At 40.9% G+C, this 21,991-nt stretch overlaps 2 protein-coding genes across 2 annotated transcripts in view; one reads left to right on the top strand and one right to left on the bottom strand.

The window, feature by feature from the left end:
* The window catches only part of LOC311037034 (protein Niban 2-like), a 39,788-nt gene extending 28,913 nt beyond the window's left edge, over nt 1-10,875 (top strand). The window contains exons 7-14 of the mRNA XM_084046083.1: nt 1,116-1,220; nt 2,216-2,378; nt 4,582-4,769; nt 5,543-5,698; nt 6,280-6,393; nt 6,943-7,050; nt 7,772-7,883; nt 8,401-10,875. Coding sequence (XP_083902209.1) covers nt 1,116-1,220; nt 2,216-2,378; nt 4,582-4,769; nt 5,543-5,698; nt 6,280-6,393; nt 6,943-7,050; nt 7,772-7,883; nt 8,401-9,425 — 1,971 coding nt within the window. The 3' untranslated portion in view covers nt 9,426-10,875. The remainder of the gene's footprint in view (nt 1-1,115; nt 1,221-2,215; nt 2,379-4,581; nt 4,770-5,542; nt 5,699-6,279; nt 6,394-6,942; nt 7,051-7,771; nt 7,884-8,400) is intronic.
* On the bottom strand, nt 9,911-20,681 carry slc31a2 (solute carrier family 31 member 2). Its single transcript, XM_084046084.1, has 4 exons — nt 20,492-20,681; nt 16,275-16,341; nt 14,820-15,087; nt 9,911-12,904 (listed from the first exon to the last, which is right to left on the bottom strand). Exons 1-4 carry the CDS (start codon nt 20,498-20,500, stop codon nt 12,715-12,717), a joined length of 534 nt encoding a protein of 177 aa, XP_083902210.1. The 5' UTR covers nt 20,501-20,681; the 3' UTR covers nt 9,911-12,714.
* Nucleotides 20,682-21,991: the final 1,310 nt, after the last annotated feature.

Genomic DNA, 21,991 nt, shown 5'->3' on the forward strand with positions numbered 1-21,991 from the left:
CTTACCAAAACAAACTGTAGATCAGTTCGCAACACCACCGTACGACAGAGTATAAAATAGGCTGGTCGGCCTGGACGGCTGGCGTAGTGGTCGGCTCCAAAGTAGTCTGACAGCGCGTTGCGGATTCGAGTCCCGATCCCGATGGCCTTTGCTGCATGTCACTCCCCATCTCTCTCCCCATTTCCTGTCAGACAACTATCCTATCAATAAAGGCCAAAACATTTATCTTACAAAATAGGCTGGTCGAGAGAGGAATTTGAGTTGAGAGTCTGAATTGAGTTGCTGTGTTGTGAAATGTTTGAAATAAGTTAGCATTTTAAACAAGTGGGGCCTTCAGTCCTTCAGAACTTCATAAGGAAATACCGCTCACTTTTTGATTCATGTGTGTTTTGGTTTCGCCCAAACATGTGTATCTAGGCAGTGATCAGAGGAGGCCATTAGGCTATTTATCTGAAGATATTTGCTTTGTAAATGTAAGCACCTGGCTTTCCTGCATGGAAAGCCAAACATCTACCTCTCAGGCAAAGGGGAATCCCACCTTTAGTCAGGGGATATGTTAGTCTTCTGGCCTTACAGGTAACGCTGCTCTGCGGATATTGAGGATATTCTTTTGAATTTGTTGCCCATTTTTGTCATTCTTCACACAATTGTTAATCTGTGACAAAAGGGATGCATCCATTATTTGAAGCGGCAATATTGTTTGCCTTAACCACAAAAACGTACTAAATCAAACGGCTTTGCGTGTTTCCTGTTCCTCTTTCGCAATTCACACTCACGCACGCACACAAACATTCAAAGACATGTCATGTCTGATGTCATATGTTGGTTCACTGCTCTGTTTGAACTTCCATTTGATGTTCCCTTAATCCACCATGTGATTTTCAACTGTTATGTCAACACACATGAAAGGTTACCTCAGGTCTTATGTTATCTCCAGCTCTCCGTCAGCCTGTATCCTTCATGCCATCCTGTGTGTGTGTGTGTGTGTGTGTGTGTGTGTGTGTGTGTGTGTGTGTGTGTGTGTGTGTGTGTGTGTGTGTGTGTGTGTGTGTGTGTGTCTATATGTATCTGCTGTATATGTAAACTCTGTGTTTGTCATTTTCATGTGAATATAGATTCTGGCTAACCTGGTAATGGAGACGCTCCACCCAGAGCTGAGAAGTCTGATTGGTCCTCGTCTGAAGGGCAAGATGCAACAAAGACAGAGGAAGTGGATGCTGGTGAGTTCCTGACAGTACTACCGTTTAGTTCAGTGGATTTGATTCAGTGGACCCTCGATGGGGTCCCAAGAGTTTTGCTTAGTAAGACCTGATGCCTTCTAAATCATTAGTTCTCACACTTTCAAGATTTTTCAAAAATGTTTAAAAATAGCAGATGTACAAGCTCGCAGCACGGCACGAAGTGACACGCTGTGAGCTTGTATATCTGCTATTTTTGAATAGCCAACGCTAAAATCTCAAACACAGATGCTTTCCCGGTTTTAATGGGCTAATTGGTGAGCAGAGCTCATACAGTATAACACGATAACGGCAGGCAGTATCACACGACAAGTTCTGAAGTTGATTAAACACAATAACATGATATCCTACGATGTAGATTAGTTGTCCTTCAGCAGATGCATCTCGTATCATTGGGCATACAGTATCTGATAAAGCAGTGACCATGTCGTCACAAGCCTATCTATTTGCTTTGGCAGATGACAGAGAATCGGTACAAACAGATAAAGGTTAAGCATGCCACGCCTAAACTATATCAAAACAACTACCAGTCAGTCTATCTGTCTGTCTTGTGCAAAGACAACTCAACAGGCCGCAATGACTATTAATATCTGGGACCTCATGATGTTCTAACAACTAGACCTGTTGTTCTCATCTCAACCCAGTTAACTAATAAGTTAATTGCATTTGTGTGTGTTACCAGTACAACCAGTCCCTCATTAGATAGGACAGAGGACACAGGTGAATGCAATTAATTTCATGCTAGAATAGAATGCCATTAATAACTGTGGTCCCAAGTTCCAGTCAGTATTAAGTACGTCAGTGGTACTCATGAAGGGTCCATTTGGTTCCATTTGTGTTCCATTTGTACACTTTTCGGAGTTAAATAAGACTAAGGATATCACTGTGCACTGAACACGTGTGCTTTGGAATAAGGCACTACCGTATATAACTTAAGAGCATTTTATTTGTGTAAAATGATGTTTTGTCCCCTCCAGATCTCTAGTGCGGTGTACAAGCAGGTGCTGTCCCAGACCACCGGCCAGTACGACGCCTTGGTTCAGGCTTGTGAAGCCCAGCGACCTCCTCTGGATGCAGCTCTCCGCACAGACATGGACCAAATCATTACCTCCAAAGAGCATGTCAGCAGCAAGATACGAGGTAAGAACAACACAGAAAGACAGACATGAAAGCAGGGAGGCAGAGGAGTGACCCGACGTAGATTCAGATAGAGATATGGAAGAGATTGTGACAGATAGAGACATGGATTATGCATGCATGCCAAACATGCATAACTATACATACTTACATATTGGTGGCGGCCGTACCTTAGTAGGTATATAGGCCATCTGGTAATCAGAACCCGCCCAGTAAATTGTGTCAAAGTGTCCCTGAGCAAGACACTTAACCCCTAACAGCTCCCCCCGAGCACTCATCATAACCATCTGAGCAGACATCAGCCGGGTGAAGCTGAAACTGAGTACATGCTTTGCACAGACAAGTAATTAATCCCCTGGGGGGAATCAATACGGTACATACATGTATGTACCCTTTTTTCACTCAACAGCATGTCGGTTTACTTACAGCTGTCCAAATATTATGTTATGGAAAACCTTTTGCTTCACTTGATGCTTACTGTCCTGTGTAATATGAGCCTCCCTGGTCCCGTGGGGAAGCCTCATTGTTTGGACTGCCGCTTGCCTCAGCGAGACGTAGCTGTGGTTTCTCTGCTACAAGACTTTCTGGCACATGGAAGTGATCAGACTGGTCATTGAATGACACTACAGTACTCGGCGGCGTCGCATTTCAGCTCATTTTGTTTGGACACTTGGCACTACAGGGCCTCTGCATTGTAACCGAACCTCCCCCCCACCTTCTCGCATTTCTAACATCCCTGACACTCTGCTTTTCACTCTCGTCTCAGGCTTACCTGCACTTTCTCTCTTTTGTCACCCCGTCCTTGCCGTCCAACTTCTCTATCTCTCTTACTCAAAATAATCGTTCTCAAGATGACATGCTTCCCCCCCAGTAGCTCCGGAGCGGAAAACATGAGACGGTGAGACAGTCACCTTTCACCGTTTAAGTGACTTGGCACAGTCATTATTTTTCTTTTCTTCCGTTTTGTTTCCCAGGTAGCCAAAGTGGACAAGCCACATTCCATCTCTATAGGCCCATTCTACCTTAATCCCACGCATGCATCTCAATGCTAGGCCATTCAAGTCCAGTTGAAGCGCTGGGACCTGAATTTTGCAATGACCGTGACTTCAGGACCCGGTGTGTTTAAACACTAATTTATGTAGCTTGTTGTCGACGGCGCTGTCAGAGCACGTCACGGCTCAATACCCGATCCTGACCCACGTGTTGGACAACAAAGCACCAGGGAGTGTAATCGGTTTTATATTACTAGCGTGGTGTACACGTCAACAGCTTTGACAGTTGTTTGTACACCTAGTCATATATTGGATTATCACACCGTATCACATTAACCAGTTATGGCACAGAGCAAGAGTCAGACTTACAGTATTTGTTATTATTCAAATATTGGTATTGAATTTTTCCAAGAAAGGTACGCATACAAACACATAACAAACTACAAGACGCCACAGACACTAGTAAAAATCTGATTTACAGTATTTGTTGATGGTTGGTGCATATTTGAGGCCTATGTCTTATGGGTGAGCCATACTGGTTTCATTTGGTCTCATCTGTCATCAGCACACACAAACCCACCTCTGAGGGCGTTAACATCATAATGACATTGTAATTGCTTTTTTGGCCTTGACCCACCAAGTCTGTGCCCTTTGGTCAGTGGTCATTCTGTGGTTGGTTTTCGCCAAGGCTGTGGCACTGCAGAGGATTGTGGTGTGTGGGTGTTTATAGTCAGATGATGGCGTGAGTCACCAGCAGTGGTGGAGGAAGTACTCCGATTTTGTAGTTAAGTAAAAGTAGCAATACCACAATGTAGAAATACTCGGGTACAAGTAAAAGTCGAAGTCAAAATCTTATTTGAGTAAAAGTACAAAAGTATTGGCATTGAGATATACTTAAAGTACCAAAGTGTCGCACAGCGTTGTGAGCTTGTAGATCGGCTATTTTTGAATAGACAAAGTCTAAAACAGGGCATAATTGGTTTGAAATAATAATCGAAATCTACAAAGTAACTTTTCTGGAGTAAAAAGTACAATATTTGCCACTGAGATATAGTGGAGTTGAAGCATAAAATACTGAAAAATGGACATACTCAAGTAAAGTAGAAGCACCTAAAAACAAATCTTAAGTACATAAATGTACTGTACTTTCCACCACTGGTCACCACCAGCATGCATTCCTCCATCCATCCGTGTCTCCCCACATCTGTGTGCAGCTCTGGTGTTGCCCAAGGCCGAGCAGATCCTGCGGAACAACATCCAGCCGTATGTCAGCTCCATCCTGGAGGCTCTGATGGAGCCCACCAGTCGCGGTTTCTCCGAGGTCAGGGACGTCTTCTTCGGGGAACTGGTGGAGATCAGCAAGAACTCTGTCAACGGAGCGGGCAAGGACAAGTTGGGAGAGGTGAGCGAGACCAGTTTCGCTGACTGGTAATTATTCAACTTGGGTCTTTTTTGGGGGGGGTTGTTGTTGTGTTGTTGTGGGTTGTTGTTGTGGTCCCCTCCTTTTTTCCCTTTGCACCAAATCTCCTCGCGTAAAATCGGAAATCTACAAGCTCACAACACATTGTGAGTTTTTAGATCTGCTACTCCCCGAATGTTTGCTTATTTTCAATGAATATTCCCCTATTATGACATTCCCAGAATAGTAATGCTAGGGTTCATGTGGTTAAAGCGCATGTTAATGTTGGACCCCCGCCATTAAAGTCCTCTACCTGTGTATTTAGCTGTCTATCTGACCTATGATTAGTGCTGGACAGTTAGCTTAAATGTTGTGGAAGGGCTGTCAACATTGCAGCACTAGACTTTTAATTAAGTGCCAGGGAGTGTCCTCAAGTGCCCTGCTCAGTATCGACTGCTCTCTTACGTGCACCCTCTCTTAAGCCCAGTCCATACTTGGCCGTACAATGTCATCGTCTGCCGGAAATAGCCGATCTATAAGCTCACAGTGAGCTTATAGATCTGCTATTTTCGGCCCATGACGGCTTCGTAGAACCGAGCATAAATTGGGCATTAAGGCGATCAAATGCCCTCTCTGTCTTGCCAAGTGTTTTCATTCTCCACCGCCTCTATTCTACTGGTTCTTCTCTCCCTCTTTTTCCTTCTTCCCTACCCCTCTGTCCTCTTGCTCTCTCTCTCCCTCTCTGTGTGTCTCTCTCTCTTTGTCGGCCTCCACAGCACATGGACAGGATGTCCATGCTGGCGTTCCACCCGGTGAAGATGCAGACCTCCTATGAGAAGGTTGAGCAGCTCAATCTAGAGGGTCTGCAGCAGAGGTTCGACATCTCCAAGCCCTCGGTGTTTGTCCACAGGGCTCAGATCCTAATGAGAGAGGTGAGCTGCAACACCCCCCTCTTCCGAACAAGCTGTGAGGTTTAAGGAAGCGTTGTGTGTGTGTGCGTGTGCGTGTGCGTGTGCGTGTGCGTGTGCGTGTGGTGTGTTAAATTAAAACGTTTGAGAACCACTGTTATAAATAATGTTTTCTCTTTGTAATGACATGCTTTGGAAATGTGGTTTATGCAACTGTTATGACAATAAAGGATATTGAATTGAAATTAAGGATTGCGTGTGAAAATAAATGGTATGCACTAAAAACGTTCCATGTAAGGAACCTTGAAAAGAACACCTCCATCTTGCTACTGACAGGGCTGCACAGTGCACACACACCACTGTTTCTAGTGAACTCTGGTCCCACCTAATGGACAACAAGGGTACTGCAACTGAGCAGTGCTCAAAAGAGAAGTGCTTAAAAAGTTCAAACCAAGGCTTACAGCAAAAACCTCAGTGACAGTTTAACTTTGAGGGTGTACAAATGAACCTACAGAGTGAAAGGATTTAGCTGTGTATGGCCAATAGAAAAAAAAATACTTTAATTGATGATATTTTAATGCACCCTCCATTGTCTCTTGTGACAGCAAATGGACAATGCCGTGTACACATTCGAACAGCTGCTCCACCAGTCCTTGGAAACACATGGCGAGGACAACCTGTGTAAGACCATTCAGCACTGCCAGGATAGAGTTCTCAAGGTAAGTTAAATGGTAAATGTTGCATTTATGTAGCGCCTTCATGCAAAGCGCTTTACAATGTGCATTACATTCACCCACTTCACGCGCACACATTCACCTCTCTTTGCCCATGTTTACTGTTTGCCTCCACTGTACTTCCCTAAGTGTGATCTCAATAAACAGATAACGAAGGAGAATGAAGCGTAACAGATAACGGAGGATAATAACACAACATTAAGATGTATGGGTGCAGATACAAAGAAAGAATGTGATGTGAAACTTGAATGAGAGCAGACATCCGGGTAGCAAAGTCAGTGTTATCTTTTAGGTCAAGTCCTGAAAATGTATTTTAACTAGCTTTTATGTTAACATTTTGGTTCCTATTAGTTTCTATTATGTCCATTATATATAATACTTTATTTACCTCTACCAATATTGAAAACCGGTGTTATATTAATAAAGTGTATTATTATTAAATACGCGTTAACAATTAAGAGAATACATTCACGATAGAAAACCATGATGAATCACTTCTTTCCATGTCTTGTGTTGTATGTCTCTTCCTGTTAGAAATATGATTACGACAGTAGCACGGTGCGCAAGAAGTTCTTCAGAGAGGCTCTGCTCCAGATTATCATTCCTTACATGCTAAAGCAGCTGTCTCCATCATGCTTGCCCGTGAGTAGTGCTTACTGTCTCATGTCCATTTTTCTTACAACCTCACACACTGACATTTACCCCCTTTCTGTCTTTCTTTCTTTCTTTCTTTCTTTCTTTCTTTAGACGTGACAATGCACATTAATGAAAGTGAAATTAATCAGCTGATCATGATCTCATGCAAACATGCTGGATTTAGCTAGCTAATTTCCATCCTTAGTCCCCAAAAAACACAACGATACAAACATAACGCAGAATACAGAAGAAAATAAATAACTACCTAAAGAGTTAATTAAGAATATCATATATTTCGTTTAAGCCTGACTAAAAAACCTAACTACTTGCTAAAAAGGCGAATACCTAAAGCACCAAAATATGTACAGTAAGACCTAATTTGAAATATCTAAGAATTAAGGTTTATCGATGTTCACATATGTGGGATTTTTAACCATTGTCATTATACAGTACTCTGGTATGAACCGGCATACCTCTGACTTTGTGTACTTCACGATTGTATTATTCTAATGTAGATCTGCCTGTTGTCCCTTCCAATTATCATGTAATCATTCCAATGGATAACTGCCCGACACGTTTGCGTGCGTGTTTTGGGTGCAGGGGGTTGAATTCATACACACACACACACACACACACTCACGCTTAGCCATACACACTCTCTCTTAATCCCCGCTGGATGCTTACAATATTTTAAGATGGACAGTAACAGTATCTCCTCCTACCCCAGGAGCTTCCTCGGTTCCAGGAGCTCATCTTTGAGGACTTCTCCCGCTTTTTGCTGGTGGAGAACATCTTTGAGGAGGTGGTGCTGCAGTCTGTCACCAAGGACATCATGATGGGTACGAGGCCATTGACATTCATTTATAGTGAGATGGTGGCAGCACTACTGGATGCAGTGGCAGAGCTGCTGGCTTCTAATAATCAGCGCCACCAGATTGGATAAGGGTTAACCCATTGAGTTGAAAAACCCATGTTTCTATATCAGTGGTGCTCAATCTTTTTCATGTCAAGGACCCCCAAAATTATATGTATTTGGCCGCGGAACCCCATCAAAATATTGTGTTTCAGGGACCCCCAGAAGCAAAGATTTGAGTTAAACATTTTCGCTTTAAAACGATATATATTCAAAGATTTGCACACATTTTCACAATTTTTCAAAAATAGCAGATCTACAAGCTCGTAGCGCTGCACTCGGTGCCGCGCTATGAGCTTGTAGATCTGCTATTTTTGAATAGCCCAAAGTGTAAAATAATGCTTTTTTAGCTCAAATCTAAAAATGACAAAGTTCCAGGTCTTAATGGGTTAAAGGGAGTGTAAGTGGTTCTCAGTGTAAGTTATTTTTCTTTCTTTCTCCAGCTGTGAAGGAAGCAGCGGTACAGAGGAGACACAATCTCTACAGAGACAGCATCGTTCTGAATAACAGCGACCCCAACTTGGACCTGCTGGGAGAGAACAGCTCTGTGGACTGGGCTGCCAAATTCGGGTCGGAGGGCGACGAGTCGGGTGGCTCTCTGGGTGCTCTGGGTGTCGCGGGAGGCGCGTCTGGTAGAAGGCGCAGGCAGCAAGTGGTGTCGATGATCCAACTGGACATGGTGCCTCTGCCTTTTGAGTCCTGCTTGGATGTACCCGGGGTAGAGCTGATCCCTGAGGAACCTGAGGTCTCTGAGGACACTCAGGACAGAGAGGATGACACCGACGAGGAGCTGGATGAGGAAGAAGAAGGAGCCGCCGTTCCTGATCAACCCAAGTCCCCCGACAGCGTGGATGAGATCAGGTACCTGATCAATCCGGTGCTGCAGGTAGCGGTGCCGGTCTCGGAGGAGACCCGGGCCGCTTCGAGCGACGGCGACCCCGCGCCAGAGGCGGGTACCGTCACCGTGGAGGACGGGGCAGAGGAGGAGGTGACGTTAGTCACCACTATAGTGGAGGAAGTCGTCAGGAAGTCACCTCGAGACGAGACCTCCCCACAGGAAACGGTGAAGCAGCTGGTAGGAAACGGCGAACAGGAAGCTGATGGGGAACACCAAGAAAAGGCGGTCGTCGACGACGACGCCGTACAGGAAATAGAGATCGCCGTACAGGAAGATAACAGTGAGGTGACAGAATCGGATGCCAAGGTGGACCCGCCATCACCGACTGGCGACTCCAGTCCCCACTGCCATGATGACAGTGGCTTTCAGTCACCAACCAATGAGGGTTTGGAAGAAGGTGAGCCTCAGTCAATCACAAATGGGCTGAAAGGAGAGGACAAAATGGCCGACTTGGGGGACGTCGAAGTGGTTTTAGAGCAGCGAGACAATGCTCTGCACAATGACTCTGAAAATGGAGAAAACTTTGCTAAGAAAATGGCACCGTACGTGGATGTTGTTTGTGAGATCTGAATGAGGGAAGAAATAATATTATGGATTTTAAGACAGGGTTTCACTTGATGTTGGTCATCTGTTACCTTTGTAGTCAAGCTCATTTGCATATTTTACCAGTTCCACCATCGTTCGTTTGATTGTCTCTTCGGTATATATTTTTTAAACTAACTTGTATTAAGCTGTAACTTACGATGGTCTGATGTCAGTTGATTTAATTCACTTATGCATGTTTGTGTGTGTGTGTGTGTGTGTGTGTGTGTGTGTGTGTGTGTGTGTGTGTGTGTGTGTGTGTGCGTGTGCATGTGCGTGTGCGTGTGCGTGTTGTGGTGGTGGGAGGGGGATAAGAGCAAAGTAGCCACAGTGTGAATGTAGCCACAGAAATGTTCGATGCCACAGTGATTTCCTATTTATTTAGCCTCTAACTGAGCACCAGGCGCTCTAACTAAACTAAATCTGTAGATGCAAATAGCTTCTTTTGTAGTTTCATACTTATACCATAAATGTTTTTACTGGAGAAGCATTTATTTTAATCACATATGGCCTTAATATTTCAATGCTACATTTAGCAAAGATTGTCATGAAAACCTTGTCAGTTACTCATCCACTCTTGCTGTCCTTTTGTTTGTTTATATCAATGGGGAAACATTCTTGAAAAAAAAACACTCAACTCTTTGCCTGTCAGGTTAGAGAGCTACATACTGTACAAAATCATTAATTGAGTTTGAGTCTGAGGAAATGTTTAATTTCATCCTCTGGTGGCTGTGCTCAGAACTGGGTGAGGTCTGATTTCGTAATGAAAAATATACAAGATTATATAATCTACAGTTCATACTTTTGTAGTCTTCTTGTGAATGCTAAAATAAATTGAACGAATACATCCAGTGGGGGGCGCTTTAACTTTGCCTCCACAACACAGTAATCTGTTCATATAATGAGACATGTTAATCCTGCATTTACTTACTTTTCTAAGTTGTTCATAAAGTTGCAAGTTGTTCATAAAGGGGGCAAGCTTACAGTAAATAGTTCATTAAACATAAATTAAATGTAGGCTACCCACACACCTTCGAATTACTTGGTTTACAAGAATTAAAAAGATCAATTAGTGAAAATATCCTGGCTGGCTCATCAAGAGTGTGGCAAACTTAGTTTTATAGATGTTATCTATACCTTGATCAGTTAATTATTTTTAATGGCATTTCCACCCCCCAAAAAAATTGGTTATTTGGAATAACCAATTGTCATTGTATATATTTGAAATTGTAGACTTAGGTAAAAGTCCTTCCTAAATTACTTTATGGAAAATGTTGAATGGACTGTTGCGCCATTTTATTGTTTATTTATTTGGAATATTATAAATATTAAGTGGCATCAGCCTAATTGCAAACTGTATCTCTTATTTGTCAATACTTGTTTATTATCTATATGAATATACGTATATATGTATGGATGAATAAAACTTCCAGTCTTACTTGTTGAGTGTTTATTTTGGAAGACAACCATTTATATATAGTTCAATTTTCCTTCAAATTGACACAAAACCATTGGTATGTACATATATAAATATTTCTTAGTAGAGGAACACTAATGTTCCATCCAAAAGTAAAAAAGTATCCAATTCCACAGTAGCTTCCCCCCATATTATTCAAAATAGGTTAGATACTGTTTCTGGCAAACTCTTGAGAGTAGGGCATATTTCAATGGTAAACACAACTGAAATGGCAAATGTAAGGCACTGGGATTAGAGGTTTTTTCCTGTGGTGTATAAATGACTGTCACACAGCCACATGACGTGACTGTCAACTGACACACTTGAAAACAAGAAAACAATCTGCTTCCTTACACATGATAAAATGACGTGATCACATGCTCCATTACCATCATCATTGCACAATTCCTCAAACTGTGTACTATCTTGTCTTATGACAACTGGCTGTTCTACACTTTGTTCCCCTCTGCACGTTTCATATAGAACATTTATACAAATAAATAGAATAATTCCCAAAAGTGTTGCCAACTTGCCATATGGGAAAGACATTTTAACTACTTCCAAATCCGGATTTTCAAGGGTTCTATTACTGGGCCCCCCTCCTGTTTTCGCTCTACACTTAATATCTTTGTTAACAATAGCCGATCTACAAGCTAACATGTCACAATGTGTTGTGAGCTTGTAGATCTGCCATTTTCACTGAATGTTCCCTCAGGTTACAGTTAATGTGGTTAATAGATCAGGATCCTACAAGGACAAAGGAGCACTGGGTTATCGTCTTATAATCATTTGGTTTACAGGCTAACGTTCCTAAAACACCATGTGCATCTTCATCTGGTTTGACTCTGATGAATAAAGTATAAGACAACAGCATGTTAGGGTTTGCTTAAAGATCCTGACAGGCCTAAAGGCCTGTTCTATTACTGTCCTTTATATTATGTATCATTATTTTATTTGAGTTTCAGGGTTTTACTACTTTCATGTCGCCACTTATTTCATCGATGAACATGTCAGGTATCAAGTTGTCAAAAAAAAAAAGTTAAAATATGGAGATAAGAGGTTTCTTCACGACAGCAACAAGATTGATGGTATGCACAGCTTGACTTAATGACACAGAACTGAAACTTTAGAACCAAACATGGAAACGGAGAGAAGCACCATTTTCTACCTCTATCGTTAAGTCCATCACCCTTATCTCTTAGTGCTTTATGATAATTTCTGACAAAACTGTTGATTTCCTCAAGGCGACTCCAAATGTGTTTTCTCCCCCACATGCAGCATACGTTGCTTCAGGTTTAACCAGTTCACATCGGGCTTATCTGAAGACTGAGCAGCCGGGAAGCAAGTCAAACACTGGAAGGTCATTAATACCTAACCACCAGCAACAGGTCATGATGAAACCTATGCATGTATGTTATCTACACGCTCCAGGACATTCCCATCAAGCTTTGTAAATACAGAGAAGTGAGATTCAAAAGTATGCTGCTCTACAGACCAAGGAATGGAAAACCTTGACTGTTGCAAACTCACTTTGGGTGCTCTCACTGTAATTCTTACGACGACGCTCAAATCATTTCCTATTGAACAGTGATAGACTTGATTAGTGCCGATATCACATTTACACCTTAGCCTAATTTATACGCGCTAGGGTTAGTATGTATGTTTGGCAAGCGACGTGGCAATGACAGTATAAATTATGCTTTAGACAGTTTTGTTTTTTCTTTCTTTCCTTTTATCCCATAGCCGTTTTCACACAGAAACACGGCTTTCCCATTTGATATCTGATTAATTCAACAACAAACCAAAAAAAACAACTTTCTCTCAGTCTCTCTGCTTTCCAGGCTGCAACATGGACTCCAGAATAGGGAAGGCAAGGAAGTAGCCCAGGACTGAGCCGAAGATGACTCCCAGGAAGATCCATGTGTTGTATGACATGACGCAGAGCATCAGCATGTAGCCCAGAGTCACCTGGAGGATGTGGAGCACTGTCTGGACCCCGTGCAGCAGCCAACTGAGGAAGAGAGAAGAGTGGTGGTGGTGGTGCTGACTGACTGTGTGAAGATTCCTCCCATCATTTCAGAGGACACACATTATTATCTGTATTCTTCACTGTAACTAAAAGACACAGGATCCTGGCAATAAAATCATTATTATTTTATCTGCCACAGTGTTGTGATGCCCTTTGCACCTTTTCAGACTAGCTTTCCCTACCTAATTTGAATCCCCCTTTTCTACCTTTTATTTCTATAGTTTTTAACTCGTTTTTTTAAAGTTGTTTTTATTTTGTTTCTGTTTCGTAAAGCGACTTTGAGTACTTAGAAAAGCGCTATATAAAAATTGTATGTATTATTTTTTTAAACTACAACAATGTTTCTTCTAGGATATCTGAGGAAGATTTGTGAATGCTGCTGACAAACTCATCAGCCAAAATCCTAATAAAGTTAACCACTTTCAACATGCCGTCCCTATTTTCGACATGTCATTCTAGGCAAATAGTGTTGTGAGCTTGTAGATTGGCTATTTCTGCTACTCTGTTTTTCCCTTTCATTTTTAAATGGCTTCAAACGGTGACATCAAACTGTTTTTAGATGGTATCCATGTTAGAAATACATGTGTTAGGTTTCACTCAATGTGGGAACCCATTAGGTAAAGAAAAAGAAAAAAGGATCTGTCTTGATTTCTTGATACAAAGCCTTGTCTTTTAAGCTTTGAAAGTAACATACTGTATGTATCATTTGAAATATCATAAGAATGTGTCACTTAAAAAAGTCTGATATCTCTCTATAGACTAAGACTTGGTAAAAGTATTGTTTCTTTCTTCTAGAGCCATATGAAATCCGTTTTATTTTTTTCCCAATTCCGTTTTATTTTTTCCCAAATTCTGTTTTTTCCATTTTAATATTTCTGAATTCTGTATTTTGCTTTTTATGCTCATTTTTACCTTAAAAAAAAGTGTCTGGTAAGTGGAAATGAATAAATGTTCAAGATATAACAGTCCATACATGGCCCTTGTTGTGTTATACGCAAAAATGTTCCCAAAATAATTCGGTGACTTCGGTCTGAGCATGCGCAAAATGGCGTCGCGCATGTATTATTGTTTCTATCGTCTTTCTAAGACTATTTCTACGTGGATTTTACTGTTTATAAAGTAGGATGTGGCCATGCAAAATGGTGGTGTCCCGTGGATTTGTAAAAATTCGCGGTAAAAAAAAATATTTTACCGCGATTTTTTTTTTTTTTCCAAATTCTGCAATATTCCGTGTTTTATTCCAATTCCATTTTTATTGGTCATTTCCGCGATTCCGTCCGCGATTCCGTTAACACGGATTTCATATGGCTCTACTTTCTTCTTTATTTCATGCTAACTGCTGGGGGGGATTTGTTGTTGCCTTTTCCGTTTACAGGCAGTTTTATACTGTGGAAACCACAGTATAAAACATGTAATGATAAGGACAAGGCTAATAAAAGGCTGTGAGGTTACAGAATAGCCAACTTGACTTTTCAGTGACACTGAATTAAGTCCTTTGTTTGACCAAGTAAAGTTTGTTACTCAATGACAAAGTAAAGTATGGGGAAATCGTAACGCAGACCAGCAGCTGCTTCAGAGAGATTTGTTTTGGGGAGTTTTGGTTTTCAGAACCATTAGTCATTACTCTATCACTCATCTATTTATTTTTTCTAGATAGAACAGAAGTGTGAAGCGTTTGAATACAAGCTACGACTTGGATTCCCAGATGCAGCACTGTGATCTCACGAGATGCACCTTCATTGTGTTAAAGCCACCAGGAGGAGATCTAACGCCTCTTCCACTTTTCACCTCCAATCTTTCTATGTCACCTTGATCACATCTTAGATATCACCTTCCCCATCTCCCCATCCCTCCCACACAGATAATAATAGCGGCCTCTTTTGTACCAGGTCCTCACCTGTTCAAGTTGCTAGGAGTGCTAGCTGGGGCAGGTTCCATTGGGGCAAGGGAGGATTCAGAGGGACTACTACAACTGTCCAGGCCCAGGCTGCCCTCCCTTTGGCAGTCTGAAGAAGGGGCGTAGGGCGCTGATAAGGGAGGTGAGGTGGAAAATTCCGACTGACGCTTAGCCAGCATAGAATTCTTCGACAACAAAACCCTCCATGCTTTCAGCAGTTCGAACAGTAACGTCAGGAGGAAGACAACAAATACAGACAATACCATCCCTGGAGAGACAAAAATACATAAAGCCTTATTTAATACTTTTTTGCGCGTCCACGTTGCAAGTTCACAACATGTTGCGATGAGACGCGTTGTGAGCATGTAGATGTGCTCGCACACAACCAAGTATAAATCAGGTATTTAACCAACATGCACATGCATCCATTCAGACACACACACAAAAATATGACCTCACAGTGATCTCATGCCATTTTATTCTGACACTAAATGCAGCAGCAAAACGTGATGTTACTACCTATGGTCAACATGTCTTACTGTAATCACATGTGTTTAGAGACAGCTCAGTGCATTATGGTGTAATACTGTGGCGCTCATAACAGCAGTGAAATGTCATGCACTGATGTAAAGGAGGTGTGTTTGTTTGTGTATAGTACAGATCACACCCTGAAGAGTTCATCAGCATAGCTGCATGTTCTTTTGGTTCCGTACCCTTAAGCCTTTTTCAGTTGAAATGTGTTTGGTGACAAAGTATAAATGAGGCTTAATTACTTAAACCCCTATATACTTAGTTGACTGGAGTCCGCCAGGGGATCTATTCTAATAGGCCACCCCACATCAAATGTCTTTGGCGAAAATAGCCAATCTATAAGCATACAATGTATCGTATTGCAAGCTTTTTTAAATATGCTGTTTTCGGCAGATGTTCACCCATTTTTGCCAAATGTCTATTATGATGCCCAAATAGGGACGCTTTGGGGACCTCACAAAATTGCAGTTTGCTTCTTGTACCTGCATGAGCAGTGACAAATACACCTTCTTGATTATTGTTGATTATAGGGAAGTGGTTCTCAAAGTGGGGTCCGGGGACTCCCAGGGGTCCTTGAGGGGGTTCCAGGGGGTCCCCAGCAAGATTTGTTGATACATTATAACCCGTTTATTCATATTTTATATGTTCGCTATTCAAAAATAGCATATATACAAGCTCACAGCGCATCACTTCGTGCCGCTCTCGCTCTGCAAGCTTGTACATCTGTTATTTTTGAAAAATCTTTCTGAAAAAGTGTTTTTTGTTTTTCTTAAATCATTTTGCATTTCTTAACACAAAACTTCTCTCCTCGGGTCCATGGCACAAAACATTTTCAGATGGGTGGTCCACGGCCAAATATATATCAATTTGGGCGAAACTGGCATGAAGAAGTTTGAGAACCACTGTTCTAGGGTTCAATCTTACCAGCAGGCCCACGCACGTCCCAGAAATCAAAGAGCAGTTTCACTCTGGTTGACACATCAAAGGTCATCTACAAAGCAAAAACAGGACAGGAACCATCAACACAAAATGTACTCACCACCAGTTAACTACTAAGATAGGGGCAAAATACAATGTTTTTTATATGGTCAACCTGTAGTCATAAATGTAGTGGAGAGGACTGAACTGTAAAGCTCATCATGGCCATGAGACCTTTGGTATATCTAGTCTTGAGTGGCAAAATGTGCATAATGTCTTTTTTTATATATAGTCACAAGACACAAAATAAAAATAAAGAAAGTTAGTTCGGTACAACAGCAGTGGCAAGCTGTGGAAGGAATTAGTTGGCATAACTAAATTGGGGAGAAAGGGGCTAAGAATAATTAGCTACTCTAAATTTAAGATGAATGAATAAATACAAATGAATAGATTAAATGAAAAACGTGTTGGATAAAAGTTTCATTGAGACATAATGTTACAAGGGTTGCAACAATTAATCAATCGATTGAATTGATTAATCGAAATACTGATTTTAATAAAGTAATATATTTTCAAAAATAGATAAAACAGATCTAGAAGCTCACAACACCTCATGATGATGTTGTGAGCTTGCAGATCTGCTATTTTCACTATTTTTAGTTTTTGGTGCTGTGCAATGAATGAAGTATGAAACAGGGCAGGGGTTGGCAGGTAAGTTTGGCCTTGGGCCGATCTTTTTCTAAGCCATTAGATGTTGGGCCAGAACATAATTAATGGATAATCTAAGACCTGTGACAGAAAGCCTTATAAAAGTTAATAAAGATTTGAGTGGTATAACTGCATACTGATAGAACTGCATGTGTAATCATATGTTACTAGTGTAGTTATTTTGTGTAGGCTACATCCTTGGGTGTGAGGACATTTGGTTAAAAAAGTTCAAAAAGAACAGAGAGTCATACTCCTTTTCGAACACATAAAGAATAGCTTTTTCATAGAACTGAAACTCTTTTGATTGTTCAGCGTCTCTTTGGATAGAAAGTAGAAACAGTGTATTGTTTCAATGTGAAAACACATCATTTGGGTTTATTTTAAACGCAAGATACAATTTTCATCCAAAAGTCTCAGTAAAAAGAAGACCTATGCATTCATCCTACGACCTGCTGATTGTACTATGAGGGGTTCAGCATCACAGTGCAGTGCAGCCCTTTTCCCAATTCATGTGCCTGTCATTTACTCTCAAATGGATATAGAAGTATAAATAAGCATTCTTACAGTAGGGGTAGACTCTCTATTTGGACGTTATAGCCTAAATGTGGGATTGTCAGTCAGATATAGTAAATCATTTACAGTTTGATTTAAGCAGCACTATGTAACTTTCCTCTTCTACCCCGGATTTGAACCTGGTTTACTGTTTAAGTGCTGACATTTTTACCATTGAGCTAATAGAGCCTGCCTGCTTGCTCAGGGGATACATTGAATCTTGACCATCAGGTCAAACTTCACGTCAGATCCTGTGTCTAGGTGAGACATGACCTTGACATGCAAAAGTGTCACTTTTCAGCTACAGTCACCTTTTTGAACCCAAATAGGGCAATTGTGTGACACCTGACCCGAAAGAAAACAACGTGTTGTCACCTTTTTCACCTCGGGGCTGTTTGCATGCCACAATCTAAATGTCTCAATAGAAGAGCAGGGAGACAAAATACAATCACCCCAATTGTATAAGTCGTATTGTATTAACATACTCTATCGTACAGATTGGACAAAATTACATTTAAAACATTAAAATGACGTCACGTTACATAGTGAGGCTTTAACTGTTGCACCCTTACTGCTCTGCAGCAACAAGGAGCACATCTCTTCTGCTGGCTTAAATCAGGCTTTAGTAACAGGTGTCTTGACTACTCAACACTCCCATCACGATACGCTTCATAAGAACAGCTCCAGGTGCTCCAGAACAATGCTGACCTTCTTCTTCTTCCACTCAACATCACTGACCCGAGACTGGGAGCAAACTGTACTAGCCTCTATTCATCAGTTCATTACACCCTGCCTTTTGTCTGACATGTTCTGGTACAATTTAAGACATTTAGCAGACGCTCTTATCCAGAGCGTTCTGGTGCAATGGCTTAGAAATGCCTTGATTGCTGATCAAAGCTTGTTTTCTGACTGTTGCTATATTGAATTAGAGACAAGGAAAGAAATCTAATGTGTTGCTTTAACCGGCATCAGGAAAATAAAGCATTAGATAACTATAGCCTATTTTGCTGTGTAAGTACTAGTCCTGGGAATCAGGTCAGGAACCCATCTCCTGTTTCCCCTGGCCTGGACATGACGTTAGTATGTCACATGTATGATGTACAGTTGTACACTGGTAATAGTATGTTGCAGCAATTTACCCTCAATACAACGCTTGATGCTGAGTGCCAAGCAGGGAGGCATTAGGTACCATTTGTATAGTCAGGGATTGAACCCCAACCTCCCAATCTTAGGGCAAACACTAACCACAAACCACACATTTTGTTGTGTACATTTCCTTTAAGACGTGTATCTGATACGAAGCTAGCTGTAGTATACAACCCTCATAGACGTAATTATGATTCTGACATTTTCAAACGTCAGAATCATAAATACGTCTACGAGGGTTGTATACTACAGCTAATACGAAGCCAAACACTGCACCTAATCTGTTCAGAATACTGATGGTTTGCATGGATACCTTGCATACCATGAATGCAAAAAAAAAAAGTAATTTGCAATTGCAATACAGAACAAATGCCTATTCAGCCGATCATGCCCACATCAATTTAAGAGTATTCATTCAATAAAGCATGTTCTGTTCTCCGCTCCTGCTGTTGTGTAGGTGTGTGACTGACAGAGGAATGTGTGTGTGTTTGGCTGTTTGTGTGTGTGTGTGTGTGTGTGTGTGTGTGTGTGTGTGTGTGTGTGTGTGTGTGTGTGTGTGTGTGTGTGTGTGTGTGTGTGTGTGTTCGTGCGTGAGAATTTTACTGTAGTTAAATTAAATTGAGTCTAAATTCAAATTTACACGTCACAAGTTGACAACCTTAAGTTAAGGTTGTCAACTTGTCACGTGTAAATAAGCTATTTCAGGTTAGAACTTAGAAGTTAGAAGCAAGTTGAAAACAAGCTGGTCTAACTGTCAGTGCATGAGACATAAATAATTGCCAGAAATGAGAAAAAAAACAGCAGTTCAGATAAACGGAACCTTAAGTGGTGGAAAGTACTATAGGTACATTTACTCAAGTACTTTACTTAAGTACAATAATGTTGAGGTATTTTTTACTTTAGTGGAGTATTTCCAATTATCAATACTTTTACTTTTACTCACATCTGAGGAAAATATTGTACTTTTACTCCACTACAATTATTTCAAACCTTACTAGTTACTTTGTAGATTGATTATTATTACAAAACCACTTCAGACCTATAGATTATATACTTTGGCAATTTGAAAATAGCCTCTACAAGTTCACAAACGCGTTGTGAGCTTGTATCTGCTATTTTCAAAGGATTTTTATACATTTGAAAACGTGTGAAATGGGACCTTAAACATAAGGAGTACTTTTTCTTTGGTACTTAAAGTACATTTTGACACCAATACTTTTGTACTTTCACTGAAGTAAATTTAAAATTCAGGACTTTTTTGCAACAGAGTATTGCAGTATTGATAGTTTTACTTGAGTAAAACATGCAGTACAGATACATGGAACCTTCAGATAACTTGGAGTAACGGTTTCCATTGAGCGTAAATTAAACCGCTTTCATTCCAAGCACATTTAAGAAAGGACAGATTATAATCCAAGTGCAGACATGATATGATATCTGAATCACTAGCACTTAAACCCACTTTACTGACACAGACAACTGAATGAACAGTTCGACTCAAGGACGTACATGGTGTTCCGATCCGTGAGCTTCATTCACTAGAACTATTTCAAATACTGTTTGCCTTGTATTATGTTAGTGGGTGTGTGCGCGCACTTGTGCACTAGTGTTCTCAGATATGAACATAATGAAAACTTAACAAATACATACAGAACGTTCAAGTAATACATATGCAGTTCTGCACCCAAACTGTTGCATGCCGTATGATGTAATATAATGAGTTACTACAGGCTACATCTGTAAGTATAGTTTAGTTTTTAAATAAGCGAATGGTTCAAAGTTATTGCCTTATTGAGAATAGCATAAATCGTACAGACCTGCATCATGGCTAATTTGGATGTAAAGCAGACAAAAGGGGACAAATTAAAGTAAGCAGTCAGTTCAGATCATTCCAGTTCTCCATCACAGAGAGATCCAGTTCATAGTGTTGGATGTGATGGTCGCTTCATTGTCAGATTCTCAACAATTCCCTGGTGTAACAAACACACTTCTCACTGAGGCTGTCCACCATCATTGTTGCCAGTCTTTGCGGGTGAAACAAGCAATCCCCAAAAGAAGCGACTATGCTAAATGAGTCATGAGCGCCCTTCAGGCCTTTTTGAAAATAGCAGATACAAGCTCACAACCAGCTCACAACGCGTCCCATTGGCTATATATGTTAGTGCAGTAAGTGCACAGGAGTTGGGAAGCCTTGCCCCGAAGGGTAGATCTGCTATTTTCAAATAAAATCCAGAAGAGTCCTCGGCATGAAAATGCTTGAGAACCACTGGTTTAAACAACATTACACAGCAAGCCCAAAATAAGCAACTACACTTTAGAAACATAAGCCCAAAAAAAACGCAAGCCGCAGGCCGCAACTACCAATGTTTACAAGCAAGGGACAGAAAAACAAGCCCGAAGTCGCTTTTAATAAGCCGACATGGCAACCCTGGACACCATCATTGCGTCCCGTGACGCCGGGACAAGAAACTGGGACTGATGGGAAATTGAGTTTTTGTTGTTGTATGTGTGAGCCTCAGCCTACAGTTCAAGTGCGACCTCTGCCGTAGATAGATACATTCTTTGCAAAGTAAAAGTACATACTAAAATGTTTGAAAATATTATATTATTATTCACATAATAATAATATAATAATTTATATGTGCAAAGTAACTAGTAACTAAAGTTTTCAAATAATTGTAGCGGAGTAAAAGTACAATATTTGCCTCTGAGGTGTAGTGGAGTAGAAGTAAAAAAAAAAAGTTTCTTAAACTATAGGCTGCAGGCCTAAATGATCTCCTAAAGGAATGTTTTTGTGCCAGAGGTGAATCAGGTACCTACAAATTAATAAAAAATTAAAAGCTCTAAACTTTGGAGCCTAAAGGTAGTAAAACAGCAGCAGTAATGTAATAGCCTCGGGCACCCATAGTTTAAAAAAAATGTTGCTTTAGTAATGTATTGTAATGACATATGTACATAAGGTGCATGGTTTGAGGAAAAATCTATAAAATGAGGCAGTTAAAAGATGCAGATTCCCATACAGGCAGGCAGTGATGCAGCCAGTCAGGATGCTCTCGTGGTACCTCTGTAGCTCTCCATTATCAAGCAACGATCAATCTCAGGTTCAGGGAGAAACCAGAATGGAACACGAGACCAAACTGAAATATATCACCTTCTCCTTACCCATGAACTTCCACTAATCCTCCAAATACATTTAGCTGTTAATGCTATAGTGCCAGTGGATTTCCTCCTTGTTCTTAAATTCCCCCATTTTCAACAAGCAAAGCTGGAATAGAGTTGTTCTCAAAGCTCAACTGCAAACCCTTAGGCCCTTACCC

The sequence above is a fragment of the Gymnoscopelus microlampas genome (genome assembly GCF_963454915.1).
Source record: "Gymnoscopelus microlampas genome assembly, chromosome: 21".
NCBI classification, from domain to species: Eukaryota; Metazoa; Chordata; class Actinopteri; order Myctophiformes; family Myctophidae; genus Gymnoscopelus; species Gymnoscopelus microlampas.

What these genes read in the sequence shown, in the direction of transcription:
- slc31a2 (XM_084046084.1), bottom strand. An exon ending in GGACGTGCGTGGGCCTGCTG is followed by an intron (nt 15,088 to 16,274) that starts GTAAGATTGAAC and finishes TTGTCTCTCCAG; the next exon opens with GGATGGTATTGTCTGTATTT. An exon ending in ACTCCTAGCAACTTGAACAG is followed by an intron (nt 12,905 to 14,819) that starts GTGAGGACCTGG and finishes TCTCTTCCTCAG; the next exon opens with TTGGCTGCTGCACGGGGTCC.